Genomic DNA, 28,000 nt, shown 5'->3' with positions numbered 1-28,000 from the left:
AAGGGAGAGAAAAAACATCGTGAACAAGGAAGGCAGCAGCAGGGGGATCTGCAATGCAGTGGTGCTGCCTGGCCCTGGACACTTGTCTGAGGACAGCTGCTGCACTCATCGGGAGCTGGGCACTGCCTATCAGAAATGACTCCAGCCACTGAGCCCTGGCAGCTGGAGCAGGGATAGGGGCAGGACGGGGTCCAGGCAAGGAGGTGGATGATGGCAGGGGACAACTGTTGCGGGGGGTGGTTATGTTGACCACTCTCTGGTCCCTACTGGCTGGCTGCCAGCCATGCTTTCAGGTGACCAGAGGGTGAAACCCAGGCTCTCCATGCAATAACACGAAGGGAAGGATTCTGTGCCCCCACTCCCACCCCAGGCAGCGGGTGTGTCAGAGGCAGGCCAGCCAGATTTGAACTGTGACAACCTGCCATACTCTTCCGGTGGCCAGGCAAATCACCTCACCCCACAGCCTCTGCTGGGAGGGAGGATGACTGACAGCCCTGCCCCACTGCAGCACACTGTGGGCTTCCCAGGGCCGGTCCACCTCTGTCTGGAGCAGAGAGCCTCTCCCCCAGCTCCCTCCCCGAGCTTGTAATGACAGACCCATGGCTGCCACCACAGAATGAGGCCCAGCGCCCCTCCCAGGGGAGGGGCCCTCAACCTGGCTGCACATGGGGGTTCTCTGGGAACTTTGTATATTTAGGGTGCTGGGGCTCAAACCCAGGCCTGTGCATGCTAGGTAAGTATGCTACCACTGCACTAAGCTCCCACCCTTCAGGTTGAGGGTGTGTGTATAAAAACTGATCCCTGACCTCACCATTAAGAGTCTGATGGTAGCTGCACATGGCGGCACACACCTGAAATGCCAGCACCCACGGAGGCGGAGGCAGGAAGATCACAAGTTTGAACCCAGTCTGGAAACTTAGCAGACCTTATTTTAAAAGGGGAGGAGGCAGGGCACAATCCCAGTGTGGAAAAAGAAAGAAGGAAAAGGAAATCTGCAGGAAGTCATCTGAGCTGGAGCCAGGCAGCAATTGGTCCTAGTGAGCCCAGCTGGGGCTGACAGGCACATGCGCGGGGTTCAGCCTTCCTGCCGCCCTTCCCAGCCTGCTGTGCTTTGGCCTCACTGTCTTTTGCTTTTCTTCAAGCGCATTCCCTTCTGGCCCTTTCAGGGATGTTCTGGTTCCCTCCCTCAGAAGCCATGGCTCCCCCAGACCCTGCCAGAGGCCTCTGACCGCACCTCAGCTGGTACATTAGCTCCCCACCCTACACCCTCACATCTCCCATCCCTTGATTCTTGCACCGCAGACACCCTGATGTGCCTGCCTTGTGTGGATCCGGGGGGTGCCTTTGTTCCCCCTGGACTGTGGGCTGTGCCTGGGAAGGGACCTGACCAACTTCCTCGCTGCTGTGGCCTCCGTGCAGCTTGGACAGGGCTGGAGTGCTGTGTGCCCCATGTCCTGGGGCCCAGCACAGGGCCCAGCTGGGGACTTGCTCCGGAGACAGAGGGCTCAGAGGGGTGCTTGGAGTGCTGCACGTGGAAGCAAGGGTCTCAGCAAAGGTGGGGCAGGATGGGCCTATGCGGGCTGAGTTGCTCAGAAAGGAAGGAAGGGGCAGGTCTCGCCACAGCGACAGTGCGTGGTGGCCCAGGCTCATTCAGCATCAGCCCTAAACTTTCTGCCTGGGACACCCCCTCCCCCTGGGGCAGGGGAGATCCAGCGCCAGGTTACACCAGGGTGGGAGCTGGTATCACCTCTACCTCGAAGCAGTCATCACATAGGACCTTTCGTCAGCAGCTGCAGGACCACTGCAAACCACACATGCCCTTGCCAAGTAGGGTATAGCAAAGAGAAGGCTAGTCCGGGCCTCAGGCATTCCTGACCCATCCCAGGAGCAGAGAGCTAGTGAGGCCAGAAGGTCAGTGGCTCAGGACTCTGGTGGAACGCCAGGCTGCTGTTTGTAAGGGCCATGTGGCATCCAGAAATGACTAGCAGGTGCGCAGGACACCGAGGACTCCAGGACGTGGAGCTGCGTTGTATTTCAGCCTGGTCCCTGAGGAGCCTAGGGTCAGCTCCTGCAGCCCACCAGCCCTGGCAGCTCATACCCAATCTTTGCTCCGGAATCCGCTCCCTCTTCTGGAGTCCCCATCTCTACTTACACCCACGGTCTAAGGTGAGCCTGTCCAGTGGGATTTATCTCCTAGGCCCAGAGGCAACTCAATGCCTGTGATTTATGGTGGCCTCTACAGGGCTCCAGCAAAACAGAGTCTGCCCAGGCCCTTCCTAGAGTTGCTTCTTATCTCCTGGGCCTCTGTGCTGTCTACAGCTCCCCTCCTTGAAGACAAGGGCTGGGGACTCTAAGTTGCTATGCATCCTGGGGCAAGTCACTCAATCCCTGAGGACCCACTGTACGTATGAGGATACGAGAATGGGGGAGAAAGGGGTTCTTGTGCAGATTCAATGAGACCAGCGCCTGGCACAGGGAGGAGAGCTTAAAAAATATAGGCTCCTTCTAGTGGACCTCAAGTTCAGCTTAAAGACCCATTCAGATCCCCACGAAATACGCCAAGCCATGGTCCCACAATCTGCTGAAGGGGTCTAGTGGGTACTGGACCTGGTGCACCCCTTCTTTCCATGGCCTGGGGTGGGGATCACTGACTGCTGGGCCCTGGGCTCTCCTCTGCAAAGCAGCCACCCCCTCAAGCACACCCGCAAATCAGAGGGCGCAAGGTCTGACTGGTGCCAGGTCAGGGGAGGTCAGGAGGTATGATTAGGGCCCGGCATTTCAGAGTGGTCTTGGGAGAACAGAGCTAGACATGGAACTGGAAGACAGCAGGACTCCGAGGGCAGCAAGCCCTGTGTATGACGGGACAAGTCCAGGGACGAGGCACTATGCGCAGCAGCAGGAGGTGGGTTCAAGCTCCACGGCACTTACTTTGGGGTCTGAATTATCGTGGCGTTCACAGCCCTTCTGCTGCCTTGGCCTCGCCCACCCCAAGTCCACTCCTCTCTTGAGCCTCCCTCCCGACAAGCGAAGCATTGGGAGTTCAGGGCCCAGGACGGCAGCCAGAGCCCAGGCACCCACTTCCCTGGGACTGTCTGGTGAGGTCCTGGTTAGCCCCAGCCTATAGGCACCAGGCAGAATTCACATTTGGTCCTGAAGGCAGCAGGGAAGGCCGGAGGGCCTCCCGCAGCCCAGGGCGGGCTCACAGATGCACAAGGACCAACACCCTTGGTGTATATGTGTATATAAGCCAAGCCTAGCCACACTCATTGGGCCTGGAGGGGCCTTTGGTTCTCCATCTTTGGCATAGATCAGTAACAATTTCTGTATCAGACTGTGCTCTCCTTCCTGTATGACATGAATTAAATATATTATCTGTCTTTGTGCTGAGTCATAGGACATTCACAGTACAGTGGGGGAGGACAGGGGGGCTGAGGGAGCCCGGATCCTCCACCCCCACCCTGCTCCTCAGGCTGAGGGCATTGCTGGGCGGGGCTTATGGAGGAAACCAGGCCTGGCCTCCCCTTAGCCTCTGCTTCAGGACTCGGTCAGGCTGAGGAGGCCTTGGGAACACAGGGTGAGGAGGAGGGGTCCTCTTCAAGGGTTCTTACAGTCCAATCTGCCCCCTTCCTACTTTCTCTACCTAGGGCCGAGGGGTTCACACAGCCTCCTCTCAAGAGCACCCTCTGAGCACACTGGTGCCAGGATCACAAGGACAGAACCACAGGGCCGGGGAGGAGGGGACTGGGAGCCATGTCAGTGCCAAGGTGCCAAGGCTGGCCTGGCACCAGTGTCAGGGTGACCCCGCATTATCTGGGTGCCGTTCTCAGGATGCTGCCCGGGGCCTGACTTATCGGTGCTTGGGGATAAGACAGGCAGAGCAGTCCTTGGGAAGCGGACTGGCAGGAGCTGGGTCGGAGCTCCAAGGGCAGCATGCACTCTACACCTGCCAAGTTAAGGCAACTCCATCCGGGCAGGGAGGCGGGAGGGGTTCCCGGGCCAGCTCCAGGGGCAGCTGGCATCCTCGCGCTGCTCAGCCTTGGCCCAAAGGGCACAAGTGGCCTCTGGTGAGGAGGGAGGAGGAGAAGGTGGGGATGAGAGGAAACAGGATGACTGTTTCTTCTGCTGCTCCAGGGAACATGTGCCCTTGAGTCCCACACGAGATGCCACGTCCCTTCTTGCTCTCAGAGAGGAAGGAGGTGAAATGTGTGTAGGCTCCTGGGGGCAGAGGAAGGACTGCCAGCCTAGAGAGGCGGGCAGGCCCTGGGGAAGGCATGGCAGAGCCCACACCAGGCCAGAGCTCAGCATGGCACCTGGATTTTCCTGTACCCAAGCACTGCAGGCTGGGAGAGGGTCTGAGCCTCCTCTCCAGGCAACGGCGCACTCCCAGCCCCACAGGGGGTGACGGAGGGTTGGTGTCCAGGCACAGGCCACCAGGGAGGTGGTGTAGGGAGCAGGGACAGGAGACAGCTGCGCCCAGCAGGGCTGCCAACAGCCTTCCAGGCTGGCCACCAGCTCTTGCTCCTCGGTCTTCCTACGGCCACACAGGCCTCGTCCTACCGAAACGTGCGTCTCACGAGCCCTCACGTCCCTTACACCGCAGCAGAGGGGGCACGGCTCAGAAGATGCTCTGCCGCCGGTTCTTTCCCCGTCCTGGAGAACAGAGGGGGAGAGGTGGGACTTCAGGGGGGGTGTGAGGCTGAAAGGTGCCCAAGAAGAGGAGAGACATTTGTCTGCCCAACACTCTGAACAAGGGAGCGACGGAGTAGAGGAGCTGGGCAGTCCTGTGTTCAGATCCCATCTCTGTCACAAGCTACACGAAGTTGTGACTTAACCCCTCATGGGCTGTGAACTGGGGAATATCAATGGTGCCAACTTCATGGAGGGTTTTAAGGATTAAATGAGATAATACATGGAAAGCACTGTGGGGTCCAAGACCACCGGGTGGTCCAGACAGTAGAGTTTTCCCAGATGCTGACTGGCCAGGGGACTCAGGGTCTGCAGGGTGCATGTGCCAGAGGAAGCATCTGTGCCATAACTATGCTGAGTGCGGTGTCCTTTGGGGGAGAAGACCTCCCAGAAGGGAGGTCCGCTGGTGGGGGCCCACGCTGACTCCTATCACAGAGGCAGGCCTCTGGGCCCATCTCTGCACCTCCAGAGGGAGCCCCTACCGGGGACGGGTAGCCTGCCCAGCCTCCTCTAGCAGGGAGAGTGGTGGGGGGCCCCTGAGACCCTACCTGGATGCTGGAAGGCCAAGCCACGGTACCCTGGGTCCTTCTGGAGCTGGATCTCCTTCAGGGAGAAGATGGAGGCCGCTAGGGAGAGAAGAGGGGCAGGGAGTGGGCTGGGTGGAGCTGGGGCACCCTGGCTCTGGGAGCCCTTCAGTCAGGAGCTCCACAGACTCTGCACCCCTTAGATCCAAATGAGAACCCACAGACGGGAAGCTAACATGCCTACAGCTGCTCAGTGGACCTGGCCTCTGGCCTCTGTTCTGCTCTCTCACTCACCCCTGGTTCTCGCGTGGCCCTACCCTATTAGACACTCACTGTCCTCAAGCTGGTGCACATGTTCTCCCAGAGACCGGAAGTAGGGGTGACTCAGGGCTGCCTCTGCCGACGTGCGACTCTTGGATTCGTACTGAAACACACAGGGTGGGCTACTGGTCACTGTGGGGACCCCTCAGGCAGTTCAACCTCCATAATAAGTTAGATCGACAAGGTGAGAGCCTGGGTCACGTGACCCCACCCCACGCTCTTAGGCCTCGGGTGCCCAGGTGTCCAGTCACCAGAAATGGGACCTCAGGGAGGGGCTTCCTCTGGGGATAAAGGTTCAGATGGAGGAGGGCCACCAGGATCCGCGCTCGAGCGGGCCACGACCGGCAGGAAAACTGCCCTCCCTTTCTGGTGTGCTTGCTTCAAGACAGGCGCCTCACTGCACCTCAGTGCATGTCATCACCATCTTACGAGATACGAACTATCAACTCCATTTTGCAGGTGAGGAAATAGGCACAGACAGGTTCCCTGGAACACGCCCAAACGTACCCCGCTAGCAAGCGGTCCACACTACGGTCTGGGCGGTAAGCTGGGACGCTGAAGGCGGAGAATGGAAAGCAGTGCTCCTCCCAGGGGTGCGGCCCAGAGGGCGAGGGAGATGAGCACAGGAGCCAGGCAGGTTGGGGCCTAGGGCGGGCAGGGCTTGGGGCCTGTATCCTCCACCCCCTGGAAGGTCACTCACCAAGAGGAGGCCGGTCAGGAGGCTGATGCCGTCAGTATCCAACCTGCAAAGGGAAGGTGCTGCCGCATAGGCTCGGCCTGGGGTGTATAGGGGAGGGAAGGTGGGCGTGGCTACCCGGGTGCGCGACTACCTGGGGGCGTGACTACCTGGGGGCGTGGCTGAGCAGCGGCTGGGGCAGGTATCCGGGGAAGTTGTAGGCTCGGAACTCTGGAAGCGCCGTCACGCCGGGCCACGTCTCTTCTGTAGGGGTCCCTAGAGGGACGAGAGAAGGTGGAGAGGGCGAGGGTGAGGGGCCAGGACCACGCGGAGGGGTGTGATGCCGGAGGAGGAAGCTAAGCCGGCGGAGGGCACGGGGCTCCTGAATGGCTTGCGATCGGCGGCAAGGCCGCCGGGTCCTCTGTGCGCCTGGGCTGGGCGGGGTGCTGCCGCCCTCTGGTGGCCAGAGTGAGGGTGCGGCGAGACACTGACCGAGGAGGCGAAAGATGAGGTGCAGCTCCTCCTTGACTGTGGAGCCCGGGAAGAGGGGCCTCCCTGTGGCCATCTCGTAGTGGATGCAGCCCACGCCCCTGCGGGGAGCAAGGGGCAGGGGGTGTCAGGGAGGAGCGGCCGTCCTTCCTTGGGCTGCTCCACCAGGGTACTAAGGACACCCTCCCTCTGGTGGCAGCAGGCTCCTGGAACTGCCCAGTCCCTTCTGCGGGATGCCTTGGGCCCTAGGAAGGTGCGACCTCTCCCTGTCGCTGGGGTATGGTCTACACTGCTTCTGGCCCGGCCGGAAGAGGCGCCCACATCTTGGTTCTCCTAGGAAGCCCTGGGCACAGGCAGCATTCAGCAGAAATCTGTTTTAGCTTTAAACTTGGACTTGTTTTTCATTTTATGCCAAATCATGGATTTGTTAATTTTAACATAAAAATAAGTATTCCTTCAAAAGTACCCCTAGAACTGATGCTTAGGGGAAATTCATCATCTTTACTGTAGGGAGGGATCCTCCTGTACCCTGGGGTAAGCCCCCAGGTCCTATTTCAGAGGCACAGGTTTGGAGGGGCTATGTAAGATGGGGAAATCCTCTTCCACTGCAAACTCATCTTTTAACATCCGCAGTGGCCGGGAGCCACGCAGCTTTCGGCAGGGAGGTCAGGTGCTTCTTTCCAGAGTCTAAGGGCGCGGGAGCCCCCCAGCACCCCTCAGTCACACTCACCACATATCGATGGGCGTGGAGTACTCTGTGGACCCCAGCAGCACATCGGGAGGCCTGTACCACAGGGTCACCACTTCATTGGAGTAGGTCTTTGTGGGCACTGACTTGGCCCGGGCCAGTCCTAGGGGCAGGCGTGGCACTGAACCTTTGCTCACAGCGCTGACTGCTAAACTATAGCACCCGTGCCCTGGTGACATCAGACCCCCACCCTGCACTGGCCTCACCAAAGTCAGCCAGCTTCAGTTCGCCCCTCTCATTGATGAGCAGGTTCTGGGGTTTCAGGTCCCGATGCAGGATCTTGCGCCGGTGGCAGTAGGCCAGGCCCCGGAGTAGCTGGAACATGAAAATCTGGGGAGCAGGGAGAGAAGCGAGAAGTACAAGGTGGGAGCCCGTCACACCTGGGAGACCTGGAGCCTCTGCCGCAGGCCCGGGGTGGGAATGGGAGCAGGGATGTGGGTCACCACAAGTTCCTGGAGAGGCTACCGGTTCCTATCCATCCTCCCGCCCATCCTGGGCCCATCCCACTGGAGGGGAGGCCCCGTTGTACAGAAGAGGCAGTGAGAGTGCAGGAGGCCATCGTCCCCAAGTTGGAGAGTGTGGCGGGGTAGAATGGGGCAGGAAGCCACCTGTGTGGGGTGTGCATGCTTAGTTCTTTAACAAACGCCAGAAGGGGTCATCCATCCTCGGTTTCCTGGACACCTCCCTCCCTGCAGCCTGGCAGGCAGCTCATGCTCCCAACTGACAGATGGGGAAACTAATGCTTAGCATTAGAGATGGTCTTTACAGCTAGACTGTGGTGGAGGGCTTGTGTGTGTTCCTGGGAAAGGTACCCATCTCAGGCCCTTGTCCCAGGTCTTGGGCTCACGAATGGTAGCACCCTATCCCTCCTTTCTACACTTGAAGCTCTGAGCATGCTCAGCAGCTAGGGTCCTGGTGGTGAGAAAGGCCAGCATGATGGGCTGAGGCCATGGGTGTCAAGAAGGATGGGGTGCGGCCTTGCAGGCCCTCACCTTGACATTGTGCATACTCATGAGGTTTCCACAGTGGTCCAAGTACTGCTTCAGGTCACTGTCCTGCAACACAGGTCCCTATCTCTTAGTTACTGCTAGGCCTGAACACCTGGTCCATGCCTGCCCAGGAGCATCCAAGGGCCTGATTCTAAACAAGGCTTGCAACTCCTCCAGACCTCTCCTATTCCCTCCTCCCCTCCCACCCCAGCACCCCTGCCACAGCACCTCGGCCCTGCTCACCAGGTACTCAAACACCAGCGTGAGGGACCGGTCTGTGTGGATGAGGTCATGCAGGGTCACGATGTTGGCATGCTTCAGGTTCTTCAGCAGCGACACTGGGGAGACAGGCCTGCCTGGGTGCCTCGTGTCCTCCCCCTGGGGTCAGCAGTGGCCTCCACCCCAGGCACCCACTGACAGGCTGCTGAGCCTCCCCCCAAGCCCTTGGGGGGTGTGAGTCCAAAGCCACTGTACATACCCTCTCGGATGGCAGTGCAGGGCGCCCCCTCCTCATGCTCCAGCCGGATCTCCTTCAGGGCCACCAGGTTCTCTGTCAGCTTGCTGCGCCCCTTGAAGACTGTGGCATAGGTGCCCTGCGTCGGGGAGTGTCCACCTGTCAGCCCTCTGGGGCTGCTCTCCTTGGCCCAGGGCCTTCCCCGCTCCCCCGGTACTCAGGCTGGGCTCATAATACCAGTGCCCTACTCCCTTCACAAAATTGTTTCCCCCAAATCCCACATCCTCTGTGAAGTGCCCTTAATAGCTGCTGGGTCAAAATGGACTACTCCTTCCTCTGGCCCTGGACATCCTTTGTTATAAGGCCAGTGTCATTTTTCCTCACAGCACACTGATGTGTGTGTGTGGGTCTCCTCCTTGGGAAAGGCCTTCCTCCTCTCTGAACTTGAGCCTGCCCCCAGCCTTTGACACTCAGCCCAGTGCAGTGCCGTGGAATTTGCTCAGGGACGCAGCCCCTGCTGTGCGCCAGGAGCTGTCTAAGTGCGTGTCATGTATCCTCAATCCTCACCGTCACCCTGGGGAGAACAAGAGGCACAGAGAGCGATGATCTAAGTTGCCCAAGGTCGCAGAGTTAGGAAATGGTAGACTGGGCATTTCAGTCCAGGCAGTGAGTACCGGAAGGAAAAAGGAGCCCGGAGCTGAGGGGCTACCCTGTCCTTGCACCCTGTTCGGGACCGGGGGCCCCAGCAATACTTGCAGAAGGCTGGGCCAGGCTGTGTGGCCAAGTAGGTACTCCCACTCTCAGGGAGGGCCCGTGGGGGACAGGGCCCATGTCTGTCACTGGAGAAGACACAGCCAGCCCTTACCTCCCCCAGCTTGTCCAGCTTCACGTATGTTTCCAGTTTCCCAAAGCCGATATCTGACTGGAGGAAGACACAGGGTGCTGTGAGATCAACAGGGCCCCACCTCCCCCGCACCTCCATCCTCTGAGAAGGAAGGGGTGAGGCCCCCAATGGTGCAGAGGGAGCCACTCAGACCAGCTGCAGATCCTTCCCCTTGTTTCCCTTTATCCCTGTGACAGCGGAGGGCCCCTTGGAAGTGTGATGTCTCCCTCCCGTGATGTTGGGGACGTGGGGCCGCCCCGCTCCCATCTCTGTCTTGTTCAGATTACCAGCTCCTCCCGACAGGTGGGGTGTCTTACTCCATCACACGAGTGTCCATTTGGAACCCACTTCTCAATGCTCACCCCTTCTTTCTAGCTCAGAGGGAGTCAACTCTTAACAGGACAGGTTGTTGGGCCTCCACCCAGAAAGGCTGATTCTGCGGGTGTCTATTGTATGACCAGGGTCCGTGTTTTGTAAAATGCTCCAAAAAATGTGACAGGTGGCCAGGACTGGGAAGCACAGGGCAGCTGGTCTACCCTGAGGCCCGGAGGGAGCTTAGAGCTTAGCTCGTTTGGGACCATCTAGGAAATGCCTGCCGATCTGGGAAGAGCCGAGCTTTGAAGCCACTGTGGCCAGCAGGTGGCACCAGAGCCCTAGAACGCTTTCTGAAAACCACTACTGACCTTGGCTGGGCCAGGCAGGGCCAGGACAGGGTCCCACCCAAATGATCTCTGACCCTCTTGGGACTCACCAGGGAGGCTCGGCGGGACATGCGGCTGAGTGGCCTGGGCAGGTCTGGACTCTCTAGCTGTAGCTTCTGCAGGAACTCCCGAGGCAGGCGGATATCCATGGGCAGAGAGAGCCTCTTGCTGATGTCCTGCAATGACAAAGGAACACTACGCTGGCTCTAAAGGAAGTGAGGGTTTCGGGCCTTCACCTCTCACTAGCTTTCCAGTACAGCAACCACAGCAGGGCCAAATCCCAGGCTGGGACTCTAGGCTCACAGCTGCTTTGGGGGTGCCCCAGAGACATATGTGAACACCTAGGCTTGCTGTGTGACCTTATGAGGTTCCTTCCCCTCTCTGGACCATGGCATTACCCCCAGTGCAGAAGGAGAACCCGCCCTCCTGGACACTGTAACTCTGTGAGCTTAGTTTTCATATACTTGGCACATGTATATGGGGCGAAGAACAACAGCCATGTTGTTCAGCCTGTGCTATGTTCCAGGAATGTGCTGAGCCCTTGGCATATATTAACCCATTTAATCCTCACCAGGACCCTTCTGAGGGCAAGGAGACTGTAGGACACAGGTTAGTAGCTTGCTCTAAATCACAGAGCTAAGAACAGCAGAGCTGGGATTTGAACCCCCACAGTCTGGCTCAGAGGCAGCTCCCCTTGCAGCACACCTCTGCGCCGTGTCCTGCAGAGCCAGGGAGGAAAGCCCTCACCTCCATGGAGAAGCGGCGCTGGTTCTGCCGTCGCCGGTACTGCATGCTGGGGGACAGTCGCCCAGGCTCCTCCCCGCCATCTGTGGGGGAGAAGGTGCTGGGCTCCAGCGGGGGGTCTCTGCCAAGAGGACCGAGCTGCAGGTCTGAGAGGCACAGGAATCGGCCGTCAGCTCCCCTCCCTGCCGCTCTGCCCAGCCCCCAGCCCAGCCACACCCTCCTCCAGGGCTGTGGGGAAGGGGGTCAGCAGGGGCCTGTGGGACAATTGGGGTGGAGGGGTGCAGGCCAGAGAGGTACAGGTGGGACCCTCACCCTCGTTCCTCTGGTTGTGGAGCTGGTTGAACTGCTCCGTGAATTCGGCCAAAGACTCCTCAATGGTCTCCGTGCGGGGCACAGACAGTGAGAATCGCCGCTTAAAGTTCTTCATCTTGTTCATGATCAGCAGGGGCCAGTCAGGGGTGTCCTGGGATGCAGGGGTGAGAGGAAAAGGCAACGCCCAGGTGTACCCCAAGTGTGGGTTCAGGGTCCCTTCACATCAAGCCTGCTATCATGCATGCTGCAAAAATTTCTTCCTTCTCCGTACTAGATCAAAACCAAGCGCTCTCCCACTGAGCTACACCCCAGCCCTTTATATTTTGAGACAAGATCTCACTGTTGCCCAGGCTGATCTAGAACTTGCTATCCTCCTGCTTCAGCCTCCTGAGGCTCTGGGACTGTAGGTGCCTGCCACACACTCAGGGAGTTGTGTCTTCTCCAGAGTCCAAGCTCTCAAGGGGAGGACCCCACCTACTTCCTTCCCCAGTGACTCAGTTCCTCATATTCCCTTCTCCTGGGGAGATGGTCATAACCTGCATCAGCTGGAACAGCCAACACTTTAGCTGCTAAAGCAGACAATCTGGTGGTCACAGGCCACCTTGTGAGTGAATGTGCCAACAGCCAGGGAGCCCTAGTGATCGATGAACTTCACCGTGGCCTACCCCCTTTGGATGCCATGCCATAAGTGACCTCCTCTGGCTTGTCCAGGGCACCCAGGAGCCCAGGAGATCAAAGGGTTGAAGGAGGAAAAGTATGCAGGAAATCTGGCTCAGTTTCACCCTCTCTCCAGCTGAAATATGGGGACCAGGGGAAGGGAAGGTCTCGGGAAACGGCAGGAAGGCAGAGCCCTGCAGTCCCTCCCATGCCAGAGTGCCCTGAGCAGGCAGGCACTCTGTGAGCACCATGGAGTGGGTGCTCTGCTCACTCGAGGGCCCTTCCCAGCCAGCAGCAGCTCCCATTGGCTGCCCAGTCTCTAGGCATAGGGGAACCCTGCCGCTTCTTCCCACAGTTCCCTCCTCTGGCCCTGAAAACCCAGTGGGCCTGTCCTGCCTCCCTTCCCCTAAACGCCCAGGGGGCTGCCTCCTCATCCTGCTCTGTCACACTGCCTTCTGCTGAGCTGCCAGGGGGCAAGGAGGGACTGGCAGGCCACACGAAAGCCCAGCCCCCTGCCTGCCAAGGCCCCAGGGCCAGCCCCGTGGAGGGAGGGCCCGCCTGGCCTCCTCCCTGGCTCTCCCCACACACCAGCACAGCCCACGCACTAGCATAGCCCACGCCCGGAGGATGCTCAGTCCTGCTGCTGGCCGGCACCTAGTTGCCAAGGCAACCAGGCCCTCCTGAATCCTCCTGGTTTAAGGGATTATGGGTCAGTAACACGTTTGCTTTGCTTAATGATCATGTCCTCGTGTCCTCAGCCAGCCTGGAAAGGGTCCTCTCGCTGGCCCTGCGTGCTCCTGGCTGCCTCGCATGCAGGTCTCCCACGTCCAGGCTAGTGCCTCACAGTCAAGCTCAGACACTTACTGCCAGCCGAACAGGGGGCCCTGAAGGCCAACTCAGTTCAGCTCAACACACCAAGGGCCGAGCACCTACTGTGTGCTGCCTGTGTGAGACACTGAGATTACATAGGTGCGTAAAGCACGGTCTCCTCGCCAACTCCCACCAGCCCCTGACCCCCGAGGGTCCTGAATCTCCATCACCACACCTTCCCACCAGCCAGCCGGCTTCAGCTGCGGCCCAGCTCTGAGCTTTCCGGGTCTTTGGTCTGCAGGACACTCAGACAGGAAGTGCCACCGCCTCCTACCCTGTGAACAGTGAGCAACCCTGGGGCACACAGGACCACCTCCTGATGGTGGCAGGAGGGGACGGCCCCAGGGACAGGAAGACTCAGACACGCCCTACCCAGAGACTCCTATTTCCCAGCAGGCAGACCATGGCGATATCAGTTGTTTTCAAAGTTGGCTGAACATAAGCATCACCAAGAGCACTGTAAAAGAATTCAGGTTCCTGGGTCTCACTTTCAGATTCTGGAACTGCTCTCTTCCCCCATGCATGCTGGGGAGCAAACTCAGGACCTCCCTTGAGCATACTAGCCAAGAAAAATGCTTTTTTGTTTTGTTTTGTTTTTTTTCCTGTCTTTTTGAGATAGGGTCTTGCTTATGCCATTTAGGCTGGCCTTGAGCTCACTTTGTAGCCCAGGCAGCTCTCAAACTTGCAACGATCCTCCTGCCTCAGCCTCCTGGGTGCTGGGATTACAGGCGTGTGCCACCACACCCGGCTGAAAAATGCCTTTTTACTTTTTTTTTTTTTGGGGGGGGGACCACTCACTGAATTATTCAGGCCAGCCTCAATGCTGTGATCTTCCTGCCTCAGCCTCCGGAGTGGCTGAGATTACAGGCACACATTGCTGTGCACAGGAGAAAGTGCAGTCTTCAGCAGCACTTCCCATGGTCTGTACTTGGAGCCATGGCTGGGAAGCATTTTGGGTTGCAGGGAAGGGCTGATTATCTGCCAGACTTCTGAACTGCACTCTGTGCTGAGGCAGGGAACCCTCGAGCAGGAGAGAGGGAGCCCAGGGGAGCAGAAGCGCCCCCCGCCCCATGAGCGGCCTCTGCCCTGGAAGAAGCGTATCTGCACTGCACAGGTCACAGCCCAGGCTCCTCTGTCCTGGTCACCCTGAGGGCGGGCACGTGACTCCCAGAGGGCTGTGCTCTGCCAAGAGGGACCTGCCACACCCCTTTCTAAAAAGAGGGCTTCCACATTAAGCCATCCTGCAGCCTGGGGTTTATGGGATGGCATGCTGTGTTTGTGGCTCAGGAATCTACCAAGAGCTGTCATGAAGCTGGCTTGGGGGGAGGGGCGCTTATCCAACTCTTTGGTGAGGAGGGCCCTGATTTCCGCAGGACAGGACAGCCAGCCCTGAATCACACTGCTCTCCCCACAGTTTGGTTAGGAGCAAGGAGCCACCAGCTCAGGGGCCTGGGCTGGAGGGGAGGATGGAACAGAGTGAAATCAGGGTGGGGGACTGGAGCAGTGATGTGGGGCCGCAGTGGCCCAGAGGGATGGGGACCAGCTGTTCTCCACTGCCGGGGAAGGGACCAAGAGGAAGCGGCTGTCACTGCTGCGAGGGATGGAGGTCAGATGCAGGGATGGACTTCCCGACGGTGACAGGGGAGGCAGGCGATGGGGGTGGTGAGCAAAGCACAGGGCAGACGCCTCTCCCTGCCGGGACAATCAGGGCATTGAACCCAGCAGGGTCTTGGGTGTGACAGGGCAGACCGGTCAGAGACTGGTCTGTTGTTCCCCAGCTCGAGACACAAGATGCTTCTGTCACTTTCCTCTTGGGAGTCAGCTCCTCAGACTTGGGGGCTGAGGGGGAAGGGAGACAGGAAAATGGCCTGTCACCTTGGTGCTGTCTGCCTCTCACCCCCCACTGGGGACAGAAAGGCTCAGTGTGACACAGCCTGAGGCCAGTGCAGGGCCAGGCACAGTGTGGCCTTTGTCCCCGAGCGAGGGAGCCATCTGGGGCTGTCTTTGTGCAACGGGTGCCAGGGGAAGGGCAGTGGGTGTCGAGGGGTGCCGGGTGGAGGGGTGGTGTGGGGCAGTGGCGGCAGCAGGGGCCCCTGGAGCCGCGGGTTGCTGGGCAGACCCAGTCGGCCGGTCCTGCCTCCCTGCCCAGGTAAGAGGGTAGAGCCGGCCACCTGCTTCCGTTACTTCCTCCTGGGCACGCCCCGGCCACCCAGCGCTTCCTGCTGAGGCCAGAAAAGCAGGTGGCGCAGGAGGAAGGAGGAGCCAGGGGCACTGTGGGAGGCCACTGTGCACCCAGGGAGACAGGGCCAGGCTCCAGTGGGGCCAGCAGAGGAAGACGGTGCTGGAGGGGCCTCCGTTCTGTCCCTGGCCCAGGAGGATGCAGAGGCTCCGACAGGGGCGCGACTTGTTCAGAATCAGGCTGCAAGGAGCTGGGGATTTAGCTCAGCGGCACAGCGCCTGCCTGGCAAGCGCAAGGTCGTGAGTTCGATTCCTGGTACCGGGGGAAAAAAAAAAAAAAAAAGAATCAGGCTGCAATTTCCTGGTTGCTGCCAAGAGCAGACTCTGATCACATTGCTCCTTTCTCCTGGCTGGAGCCTTCCCCAGCCCTGTGCCTTCCCTGTGGCCTCTGCTGAGAGTGCTGCCCTGTGTTCCAGGCCTCTCTCCTCCCACTCTGATCAACAGCCATATGAGCCTAGGTTCAGATTTTGGAGCCACTGCTAACCAGCAGGCTGTGTGATCACAGTGAAGTGACATAATCCCTCTTGACTTTGGCTCAGTCCATCAACAGTTATTTATTGAACACCTACTACATGCTTGGCAGTTGTAGGCACTAAGAATTTAAGATAATGGATTTCTGTCCTTTTTTTTTTTTTTTTTTTGGCTGGGGATGGAACCCAGGACCTAGAGCATGCTAGGCATGTACTATACCACTGAGCCATATCCCCAGTTCTCTGCCCCTGTACATGCAAATGGAGACAAGGAAATGCAGACAATAAAATAAAAGGTGGTGGCAAGTGTGATGTGAGATGTGTGCTGTTGTAAGTTAAAATACCGTGGTCAGGAAGGCTTCCCTGAGAAGGTGATGTCTGAGAAATGGGGGAGGGAGCTCCATATGGAATCTGTGGGAGGCAGCTTAGCAAGAGAAGAGCAGGTGCGAAGGTCCTGAGGCAGAAGTGAGTTGTAATGGTCTAGAGCAGCAGTCTAGCTGCACAGGAGGCCAGCAGTCTATGCAGAGCAGCTGAGTTGGGCCTTGCAGGATACAGAAAGGTTTGAACAGATGAGTGCAGTGGTTGGTAAGAAGTGGCTGGATTCCGGGTTTGGTCAGAAGGTGAGGCCATGGGGATTTGTAGGTGTGTAGATTGTACATAAGAAAGCAATCACACAAGCATGACTGGAGGGGACTGAGCTGAGCAACTGGAAGGATGGCCTGGTCACTGGTGGAGCTGAGGGTGTCTGGGAGTGGAAGTTTTGGTGGGAAATGTGGTGCTTCATCTGATTGCCAATTTGATTGGCTTGAGAGATGCCTCCGAGATTATAAAGCACACATCTAGATGTGCTGGGTGGGCCATGAGGACATGACCTCTGGGACTATATCTGGTCCTTGGTCCCTTCCTCTGGCTCTTGCTCCCCTTGCTTCCTGGGTGCCATGAGGTGAGCAGCTTCCCTCCGCCAGGCCCTTCTGCCATGATGGTTCTGCTGTGCAGCCAGCTGGCCATGGACTGAAACCTCTGAACTGTGAGCCGACACAAGTACTTCCTCCATTTAAGTTCAGTGTATCAGTGGTGAGACACCGACTAATACAGGAAGACCTGGAACTGGATGCCAGGGAGGTTATGTTTTCAACACCCAACGAGGAAGCGGACACCACACGGTGCTGCCCAGGGACGGCATCCGGGAGAGGCTGACTCTCTTCTCTCAGGTGCCTGCTCAGACATAAAGAGCAGCCAGCAAGCAGCTCCATGTAGATCCCATCAGATAAGCCTCAGACTTCCCTTGCCCCAGGTGCTGGGACCCTGGGTGGAAAAGGGGCAAGGAGCACAGCACGGTCAGCCACAGCAAGGCTGCACTACCAGACACAGAGGGTTTCAAAGGCCTACAGGCGAAAGTACCACAGTCCATAGGGCATGGCTAGTGCCAGGCAGAGGACCCTGACCACCAGGGGAGCAGGTCTCACACCCTGCTTTAGGAAGGCAGAAAGCTCTGACGGACACCAGGTGCCTGGGGCCCACTCAGCCTGTGGCTCCTGACCCTCTGCCCCAGACAATCTCGGCCCAGCCCAAGCCTGCCCCTTCTCTGGCTGGAGAAGGTGAAGGCAGAGCAGGAGGTTGGCAGAGCATCAGTGCCCTGAAATAGCCTCTGCCCCAGAAGTCCCAGCCCCAGTCAGGCATGGAGAGCTGGCGGGCAGCTTCACTTTGCCTCAGGGCCAGGCTTGGGGACTTGGCTCACCCAACCCCTTCCACACCTCCTTGGCTTCCCCCTAACAAGCCTGTACCCAAGGCTGGAAGGTCTGGCCCCTTCCTCCTGGCCTCTCCCCACTCTTACCACAGGGCTTCTGTTTCACTGCACCCGCAGGACACCAGGTGCCCACCAGGCACACGTGGACACCTCCTGTGTTCCAGACACCTGTTATCAGATGCCTCCCTAGGTCCCTTTCTTTACTGTTTTGTTTTGCATCATGGTCTCTGAGGGCCCAGCGGCAGGGGATGAAGGACAGAGCCAACCTCTTCTGGAAGCCCAGTGGGTCTGATCCTCAGTCTCAAATGCTAACCGGAACCTTATGGCAGCCTTTCCCTCCCATTCACTGCCCTATCTCGGTCACTCAGCCACTGTGGGCCTGGGGTGAACTTCAAAGACCCACCACAGGCAACGGCTGGCTGCCCAAGTTTGCAGACGTCAGAGGCGCTCCCTCCTCTCCGGGAGAGCTGCTTCCTTCTCTCCAGGAGAGCTGCGTCTGCAGGGAGCCGCAGATAGTATCTCCTGCATTCTCCAGCTGACCCTGCCGGACAAACCTCAGGGGAGCTGGTCACCCGGGCTGCCAGGAGCTTAGGCAGTGGTAGCAGCAGAAGCCCGGGAGCCCCCTCCTTGACCTCTTCATGCCCCAGCCTGGATGGGAGAGGCAACAGACTTGGAGCCTTTGGGACAGAGGAGGATAGAGAAGCCTGCAGTCACCCTGCCTAGGAACAGATGCTCTGGACAGTGACAGAACTCGGAGAATATTCCCATAGCTCTGTCTGGAATGCAGGAAGGCTTTCGGGGACAAGTAGGGCAAACCTGCGGGAGGCCAGGGTAGGAGGTGAAGCACCTGGGCTCAGGGGTGCCTCTGCTGGGGACAGATGCACCCCTGGACCCTACAGTGTATTTTTTTTTTCTGTGCACAGAGACAGTGGGGGCAGTGTGGCTCATTGGTAGAGTATGTACGGTGCCTTATTCTGGCTAGAAACACACTGAAGATTGTATGCATCCCATCCTCAAATTCTCTACCATGGGTGTCATGGAAGGAACCCACTTACTAGCACTGTGACCAAGGAAGACACTCCTATACCTCAGCTTCCTTGTCTGTGACCTCCAGCCCTCCAAGGCTAACACTGCCTGCAGGAAAAGTCCAGGCTCCAGGCCACAGCACACCATGCTTCTGGAGCTTGGATCCTTGTCTCTTTGAGTGTCGGCTCTCACCTCTTCCCAGAAGGGCCCGTGTGAGTGAATACACCTGACATTCCCAGAAAAAACCCGACACTCACACCCACAGCTTTGCACATGCCAGCCCTGTGGCCTGGGATGTCCTTCCTCAATTCTTCCCTGATAAAGCCACTCCCAGACTCAACTCGTGTCACTTCCCCTGGGAAGTGGGGCACGACCCCATCTCCCTCCTGCGGCTCCCACAGCAGCCCATGCATGCTGTACCCGGCTGTGGTGTCCTCAGGACAACAGGGTCACTGTCATTCTGGTTGTCCTGGTGCCTTGCACAGGGCACAGAACCCAGCAGGTGCTCAGTCTGTGGAAGGAACGGAATAAGAGGCCAAAGGAGACCCCGAGCCTCTTTCAGCAGTAGTTCCCCAAACATTAGACCCCTCAAGGACAAAGACCGTGTCTTAGTCACCTTCGAGCTCCAAGCAAGCTGCTGTGTGCTGCAAATGCACCTCTGCTTCCACTTTCTGGCAGTGGGAGATCTATTTCTAGGCTTATCTTGTCCCCAGAGGGCCAGCTCCAGGCTGCAGCACACTGGGGTGGGCCTGGCCCTGTGCCCTCTCTGGGCACGATGGGGCAAGCTGGGGCTGTCCCGTCCGGCAGCACTGGACCACTGATGTCTCCTCCTTAGTCCTCTTTGGTCCCAGAGGCAATAGAACAGGAAATTGGTACCCTGTCCCTGGGAGGGACCAGGGGAGCCAGCAAAAGGCTCAGGTCAGGCGTGACCTCTGCCCAAATGCCCTCCACAGTGCCCCTAGTGGCTCCTCTTTTTTTTTTTTTTTTTTTTGAGAAAGGGCCTGGCTTTGTGGTTGAGGCTGATCTTGATTTCATCGTGTAGCCCAGGCTGGCCTCAAACTTGTGAAAATCATCCTGGGTCAGCCTCCTGAGTGCCGGAATTACAAGCATGCGCCGCCACGCTCACACTTTGTGGCTCTTCTTGCCTAGAACTTGGCTGGCCCCAGGTGAGGCATCTCTCCTGTGCCCGCACGGGGTTCTGCTGTCTGCCACAGAGCACCTGACTCCCCACACTGTGCTCGGTTACTAGTCTAGGTCCCCAGTCTGCCTGTGAGTAGGTAAGGGCAGGTCTGCTGGGTCATTGAGGCCCAGTGTCTGACACGAGGCCTGGCCCAGAGCGAACCCGCAAATGACCAGTGAATGACTACACAAAAGCAGGACTTGAGGCCTCGGCCTAACCCAGCCCTCCACCCCCAGCCACTGTGTGGTCCCCATGGCTGGGGGAAAGGGAGCCTGGGGCAGAAGGGGCAGCGGGCTGTCCAGCAGCAACCCCCCTGTGGAGGTCTCTGGGCAGGAAGTGCCACATCACAGTGAGAAAACCCAAAGGAAAGATTCCAGCCCAACATGCGTCAAGCTAGGGCTTGTGGGGACAGGGTTGGCAGGGCCTTGGGACCTTCCTCTTGCCCCCTCCCACCTAGGGCAGATTCCCAGAACCTCACAGGGCAGGTGCTCTACCCAGGCTCAGGCCTTGGCCTTGACCCTTGCACATGGCTCCTCCTAACCCCTCAGGACCTCACTTCTAGCTCTCTTACATGAGCTCTCCGTCACCCTGCTGCTCTCTGGCTTCCTGAGCCTCAAGGAACAGAGCCACAAATAACATCTTCTGGTATTTTCTTTTTGACTTTTGGGGGGACCCAGCTAAAGCTGGTCTGCAATCTATGAGGAGGCTCTGGATTTCCAAGTGGCAAGATGGGCAAGATGCCCTCTGTCAAAACGGAACACACGGGCCACAGGCAGCAACAAGGGGCCAGGGCAGGCACACCCCCACCTCCTACATCTGCCTGCTCCCAGACAGAGCCTGTTACTCCCCTCCCAGCCATGGGAGGTGTCCTCAGTTCCTTTAAAGACCCTCCAGGAAGGACATTACCCATATCACTTAGTGCTTTCAAAAATCCCCAAGTCTGGGTAGGGATATAGTTGAGCAGAAAAGATGCCTACCTGGTAAGCACAAGGTTCTGAGTTTGATTCTCAGTACCAAAAAAAAAAAAAAAATCCCCAAGTCTGCAATCCAGCAATCTCAATGATGGTATATATCAATGGAATTGAAATGAGTGTGCTGAAGAGAGAGACACCTTCTCTTCCATGTTCACGGCAGCATTAATCACAGTAACTAAGATATGAAACAACCTAGGTGTCCACTACCTGATGAATGGCTTTGTAAAACGTGGTATACATTCATAGTGGGATTCTTTTTATTTTTATTTTTTTTGTGGTACTGGGGATTGAACTCACAACCTCGTGCTTGCCAGGCAAGCACTTACGCCACTGAGCTATATCCCCAGCCCCATAGTGGGATTCTACGGCATGAACCCACAAGACTTTATATTAAGCAACATAAGCCAGACATGGACAGATAAATACAGCATGATCACACTTATACGTGGAACTTTAAAAAGTTAAACTTCTGAAAGTAGAGAGCAGGATGGTGGTCACCAGATAGAAGGGGCCCACAGGGATGGGGACAAAGTTAAGAGTAGCAGAAATAACTCTGCTGTTTTATTGCATAGCAGGGAGACCAGTTAATATACTCTAGATTTCAAAATATCTAGAAGAGAAGATGTTACATCTTCCTACCACAAAGAAATGATGAATGAGATGATAATGTGCTAATTACCCTGATTTAGTCATTACACAAAGTATAAAGACATCAAAATATCATATTGTACCCCATAAATATGTATCGTTATTAAGTCACTTAAAAATTAAAAACTATGAAAAAAATTTAAATCCAAATTCTGCAGCTTCTTCTTAGGTCCTCCTTAAATCACTGAAAAACAGTTCATACCGGCGTCCTCTCTGCCTGCTTCAGCACAGATGGTGTTTGCTGTCCCCCACCTTTTAGATGACAAACAGGATAAAGGGCACCAAGCTCAGCCATCCTTTAGCTCCCCTCATCCCAGTGCAGGGAGCCCAGAATCCTTGGTAGCCCACCACAGATCTTTGTTCAGGTCTCTATGCCCAACTTTAGCAACAGAACTGCAAGGGCCTTTAAACCCTGGCCTCCCTGGGGAACTCGAGGCCTCAGGAGCAGGCAGGGGAAGGGAGGGCTTACCAGCATCTCCCAACCACAGTCCTATTTATACTCCGGCCCCACCAGCCTGGCCCATACTACCACTTGTCCACGCTCTGACAGGAATCCCTGGCCAGTCTTCCCAACTTTTTTCATTTCAGTCTAAACAGCTGGTCTGAACGAGCAGCTTTTGTGTCACCTCCAGCAGGTTCCTCTGATCAGCCCCCCAGGGCCTCTGGTCACTTGGATGGCATCCTCATTCTGCCTGGTCTGCCTCCCCCCAGGCTGCCAGCCCTTCCTCCCTGCCACCACGGCCTCCTCTGAGGAGCCTCTGAGAGTCCATACTTGTTCTCTAGATGTTCCTAGTCAGTGTCACTTTCCAGCCAGGGCTCAAGTTTCTCACAGGGCTTCTTCCTGCCACTCACTCACTTTACAAGCATCTCTCAGTGTGAGGCGCCATCCTCAGCCTTTCACCTGGTAGGCTGCTGCCTTGGCCTCCATGACAGCTCAACCTCCTGGGTCTCCTCAACTCCCCACCCCCAGGTCTGGTGAACTCACTTCCTCTACCTATCCCTGAGTGGCCACATGCCCAGAGTTCCCTCTTTGGCCCTTTGCTGTTCCCCCTGACGCACATTTCCTGTGTGACCTCATGCTCGTCACACCACCCATGTGCTGATGACTCCCAGATCACAACTCCAGCCCCTCCAAGCCCCTGGGCCTCAGACATGCAGGCCCAACCAGCCACCTCTGTCTGAATGTCCGTTCTGGGCCCCATCTGACAGCTGTTTTCCAGGGAAGAAGGCAGATGCATACAATATGGGAAAGCTGTATGTGTGCAAGACAGACACACATCCCAGTCACATACATACACATATACACATAAACACACCACATATGACCCAGAAAGCACAGGGCAAAATGCCACCAGTAGTTATCTTGGTGGGGGGGAATACAGGTGATTTTAATGTCTCCATTTTCCTTATCTGCACCTTCAAATATTTCCATAATGAACACTTACCGCTTACCTAATAAGAAAATGGCAATGTTTCTTTTTAAATGAAAGTAGTTTTGAGTTCGAGATTCCAGAAGCATTTGGTACAAGGCCCGGACAGAACTAGGACTGTCTTGAGCAGGGGTCAGAAGCCCTGCTCAAGGAGCAGGAGCTTTTTCTGTAGAAGGTCAGAAGCCATTATTTTAGACTCTGTGGACCACACTATCTGCTGCATCTATGCAAAGCTGCCCTTGTAAATGATTGAGTGTGGCCATCTGCCAGTAAAACCTAAGGACATTAAAATTTGAATTTTATACAATTTTGTTTGTTCATTTGTGTTCCTGTTTTGTTTTTATGGTGCGAGGGACTGGATCCAGGGCTGTTAGTCTCCTAGGCAAGCTCTCTGCCACTGAGATACACCCCCAGCCTTTTAAGTAATTCTTTAAGTGTCACCAAATACTATTTCATTTTGTTGTTTTTTCTTCCCCATCCAGTTTAAAAAATGCAAAAACCATTCTTAGCTCATGAGCCATACAAAAGCAGGCAGGATTTGGCCAAGAGACACGGTCCACCAACCAGCCCTTGAGCATTCAGTGCCTCTTTAAATCTAGCAGACACCTCTTTAGGAGGGACTTCCATCCTCCTCTCTGACGGGGGTGAGGCCTTCTAGGTTCCTTGCCCCTTTGAGCCATAGCAGAATCAGGTACCAGGCATCAGCTGGGCCCCAAAGTTTGGAGGGACAGAAGGCTGTATCCTACCTGGGGTCTCAGAGCACAGATCACTGGTCAAAGCCACAAATCAGCACCTTAGGTGGGGCTTTAGAAATCCCCTGGTCTGTGCTTTTGTTTTTCAGGCCAAGAAGGTGAGATTTAAAAAGGGCAGTGATGTGCCCAAGGCTACTCAGAGGGACACAGCAGAGTTGAGACCAGAGCTGTGGGCTTGTGCCTTGGAGTTCACATGTTCTACTGACTCCCCATGGCTACTGAGCCCCATGACCAAGGAAGACATCAGCCCACTCGGGTCTGCCATCAGCACAGAACGCGGACCGGAGCCCAGCCATGACCAAGCACATTGCCAGCAGGGCTCCGTATCAGGATCAGGGAGGGGCTCTGGGACCCTTTCCTAGCCTCATTGGGTCTACAGACCCTGTGCTGCTTTGGTTATGAGGGGCACCTACTACACACTTGCTTCCAGGCAGTGGAACCCACCAGGACATGGAGTGGTGGGGGCAGCCGTGTCCCCCTGGGCTTGATCACGCCTTAAGGGTCTCCTTTGCTGGGTGATGGGGCGGGAGAAGAAGGCTTGGTTCCTGAGGGGACTTCCCAGGCAGAAAGGGGCAGTCTCCTTTAGGGAAGAAGCCTGCAGGCAAAAATCATTATAGAGCTTTGACAAAATTTCCTGTGACAATGGTAAAGATGGAGAAGGTGCTCAAAGGAAGAAGCATTTTAAGAAGAAAATTCCCTTCCTGTTTGAGGCCTGAGCCCTGGTATCTACAAGGCTATAGATTTTAGAGAAAATATGAAGTAGAAGCCAGAGGTACCAACAATTGCCAAGGGGAATGTACCAACTCCATGTGTCCCCGCCTCTCAGTAACGACACCAGGTGAGGCAAAAAGCTAAGAGTACAGAGGACGTGATCTCAGCAGAGTCCCTCTCCTTCTAAAATGGAGAGAAATGAAACTTCGGTGAGCAAATGACTGAACCTAAGGCAAGCAGTGATTGAGCGCCAGAGGCAGGATTAAGCTCACCCAAAGTCCCTACGCTGCCCTCACCACACTGGACAGACACAAACATGCAGCATATAAATAAGGGATGAACACATCAGGCAGCCACAGCACGCTCAGCTGGGTCAGGGGGACGCCGGTTGGGGCCATTATACAGTTCCAGGGAAGAGTTCTTACCACTGTCCCTTCTACAGTTTTAGCCAGTGTTACTCAGAGCAGACTGTCCTCTGTCACCAGGGCCACACATGCTGCTAGGGAGCTCCAAGACCCTTTTCAGGTCAAAGCCAAACCTCACTCACCTCCTTATTCCCCCTCTCCACAGATACAGCCATGGGGACTTCAGGAGCAGACCGACTCCTCTGCAGGCAGAGGGTGTGGCTGCCACAGCATTCCCTCATCCCCACTGGCTGCTGCACCATAGGCCTGCTCCTGCCAGGCCCGGTCACTAGCCGTGTGGTGACCCTGGCCCATGACCACTGCAGAGCTGGGTTCTGTGTGTGTGTGTGTGTGTGTGTGTGTGTATACCTGTAGAAGCTAGGACAAAACTGACCTTCGCATGTTCCTACCCCTGAGATGGGAGAGTGCCCACTTAGCAGCAAATGCTTAGAGGGCAAAGGTGAAGGGTTCAAGGTAGGAGAGAGAAGGGTTCATCTAGGACAGGGCCAAGGACAAGAACTGTGACTTACTCACAAGGCGGAAGCTGATCAGGTGGGTCTGGATCCAAGCCAGCCCCTCCCTCACAGACAACAGAGCAGGACAGGGGCTGCTAATAACTAAGCAGCAGGAGAGGGTCCTGTGGCCCAGGAAGAGGAGGTCCTGCCAAAGGCACTGGAGGCAGGAGGCTGGCAGCTTCCACATTCACTCTGGAAGCCAGTAGGTGGGGCTCCTGGCACAGATTCCCAGGCCCCTCAGCAGGTTCCCATCCAGCCTCATTCTGCTATCTGAAGCCCTCCTCCCCAACCTGGAAGAGCAGGAAAGATTCTGTCTAAGGCAGGGCCCACTGGGTTTAGGAAAGCCTGCCTTGGTCGCTACCTGAGCCAGTCCCAGTGCCCTCTCTGGGACAGTCCCTTCCCAGGTGAATGTCCATCACTGTGTGGGTACTATGCATGACCTCACTTAATTCCTAGTACACCCCTTCCTATTAGGAGTCCCCCTCACACATGAGGAAACTGAGGCCTGCGAAGTTCAGGAGTTTGCTGGGGAGAGGAAGAGTCACAAGGCCAGCTTAGCTGGATTCCAGCAAGCCCCCCATGTGCCCTGTCTTTCAGGTTGCAAGCTGAGTTACAGAACAAAAGAAGGAATCAGCAGAGGGGTTGACAGATATTTTGGACAGAGGTCCATAACAGGGTTACCCCACAAGGAGAGGCTGGGCTGGGCAGGCTCTGGCCACAGGCTTTGCGGTAGTGTGGGGCCTGTTGCCTTGGGCACAGGAAGGCCCGAGGAGACAGAGGACAGATGGTCTACAGAGGAAACAAATCCAGCCCCAAAGGCAGCCCTGTCTCCTCCAGACCATGTGTCCTCACGAGACAGGAGGGCTTCCTGATATTCCAACCCTGGAGCCCACTGGCACATCAGATCTGGTCCCTCTCCCCTGCCACTCACGATGAAGCCTGGCTCTGCCTGGCACAAGACAAAAGGGAGCCTCATTCTCAGGACACCACCCCCTTCTCCCTTCCGCTAAGGACTGAGGGCCCCAGAGTGGGCTGGGACCTGCCCATGCCGGGGCAAGGCTTGGGGACAGGGGTTTGGGGACAGGCAGAAGTGGGCTGGATCCCACCTCAACCCTGCCTTGGGGAAGCTGGTCTGTTTCCTGGGTTGTCAAACGGGAATAATAATACCTGCTTCATCAAGTTGTTGTGACACATCCAACAAATGGCAGCCACTAAGGCATTCAGAAATGTGACTTACTAAAGTCTACTCTGGCTCTGCAAAACCGTATGTGTGGAAGCAGATCCTCCTGGCATGAGTGGTAGACTTCTTCCATCCTCCTGGCAGGTATGGGCAGCTGGTGCAGACAGTCCTAAGAACCCCATGGCCAGGGCCTGGCCATGCCAGGTTGCAGGGCAAGGCTGAGGTCAGCCCTCTAGGTCACAAGCTGCCTGGAAAGAGCCGGCACAGGAGCTCTGCTGTGGCAAAAGTGACCCTCTCCCTAGGACCCCCTTGGGATGTAAACCTCAGCCTTGTCTCTCCTGACCCTAGGTGGCATTTTCCCAGGCCCTGCCCACAGCAGGCTAATGAGGGGGGATCTCTGGGGATCTGCTAATCAGCTGGATGGCCAGGCCGCCTCGAGGATTCTACTCCTTCGGGCCACATCCAGGAATGTCCTTCATGCCTGAGCCCAGGGGGAAGGCACAGGAACATGCAGAGTCTCAGAGGGTGCAGACAGTAGGGGCCAGCCAGTGGCCTTGTGAGTCACAGGGCTCAGGTCACACACCACAGCTGGAGAAGGCTTGGAGGGCTGGGCTGGGGGTACAACGGGGAGACAGCAGCAGCCGAGGCCCAGGAGTTCTGGGGACCTGACCCTTTTCCGCAGCCTCAACTCTCATGGCCACTGCCAGAAAGGGCTCAGATAGAATGAAAAGAGACCTCGGGAGTCCAGCGCCGTGCTGACCTCAGTATAGAAAACCAGCCACTGTTTGCCCTTACAACTCCCACCACAGGCCCGGGGATGCTCCGGGGAACCTGGACCCCCAACAGGGGAAAACAGAGGCCTCCCGCGTTTACCCCATTCTGCTTCCAAATTCCCCCAAGTACAGCGAGTCCTCGGAGCCTTCTGTCCCCATCCCCACGGCTGCTTTAACTCCTTGCGTTCTGATGCCGGGTGATGAGCGCGGTCTCTGGCCCCCTGGATTTCCCAGGGGCGGAGAGAAGGGACGCATTCCCCAGCGGCCCCTGTTTTGACACCACCCCGGCACCCCGCGGCTGGGACCTGCAGGGGTCCACGTGTCCTTCCACATTCTCCCCGGGGCCCAGTCCTGCCCCGACCACCCCCGCTCCCCGCCTGCCAAGCTGGAAAGTTCACCAGAGCCCAGAAAGCCCTTCAAGGAGGCGACTGATCGGGCCCCACACGCTTAGGTCCTCTCGTCACCCGGGACTTCTGACCCTTGTCCTTCCCTGAAGCAAGGGCGCTTAGGAAGCACCTGGTTCGCAGCTGAGCGGAAAACTTTGTTTCGTAGGGTTCGGACGGGAGCCCAGAGGCCAAAAGGAATCCCAGATGGACAATCCCCGTGGGACGCGGGTGTGAGACTACGAAACAGCCCTCCTTCCGGGGCACCTGGAACTTGGGAGTGGCCTTTCCAGGGTACCCCCGCCCCCAACACACACGCCTAGGATCTCCCATCTCCCCTCGCAGCTCCAGCATTGCCCTCCAACCTCTCGCTCCAATGCAAAGCAGCCCGGCGCCTTTAAGGGCCGCCCGCTTACCTTTGCTCCGCGCCCGGGCGCCGCGGTGCCCCTCGCTCCGACCTCCTCCTGGCGCCGCCCGCCGCGTCGCACCCGCGGGACTCACCGCGCGCGTCCTGG

The 28,000-nt window shown here is 57.0% G+C and overlaps 1 protein-coding gene across 1 annotated transcript in view; it reads right to left on the bottom strand.

The window, feature by feature from the left end:
- Nucleotides 1-687: 687 nt before the first annotated feature.
- The window catches only part of Cdk18 (cyclin-dependent kinase 18), a gene marked incomplete in the record, with an annotated part of 27,612 nt that continues 299 nt past the window's right edge, over nt 688-28,000 (bottom strand). The window contains 16 exon segments of the mRNA XM_005375359.2: nt 688-4,650; nt 5,235-5,312; nt 5,544-5,634; nt 6,232-6,274; nt 6,378-6,483; nt 6,700-6,797; nt 7,427-7,547; nt 7,651-7,774; nt 8,437-8,499; nt 8,677-8,771; nt 8,912-9,026; nt 9,753-9,809; nt 10,522-10,647; nt 11,219-11,361; nt 11,528-11,678; nt 27,902-28,000. Coding sequence (XP_005375416.1) covers nt 4,616-4,650; nt 5,235-5,312; nt 5,544-5,634; nt 6,232-6,274; nt 6,378-6,483; nt 6,700-6,797; nt 7,427-7,547; nt 7,651-7,774; nt 8,437-8,499; nt 8,677-8,771; nt 8,912-9,026; nt 9,753-9,809; nt 10,522-10,647; nt 11,219-11,361; nt 11,528-11,651 — 1,419 coding nt within the window.

This window comes from Chinchilla lanigera, unplaced genomic scaffold, assembly GCF_000276665.1.
Source record: "Chinchilla lanigera isolate Chin_1 unplaced genomic scaffold, ChiLan1.0 scaffold00005, whole genome shotgun sequence".
Classification (NCBI taxonomy): domain Eukaryota; kingdom Metazoa; phylum Chordata; class Mammalia; order Rodentia; family Chinchillidae; genus Chinchilla; species Chinchilla lanigera.
This window is presented reverse-complemented; position numbering and strand designations above follow the sequence as displayed.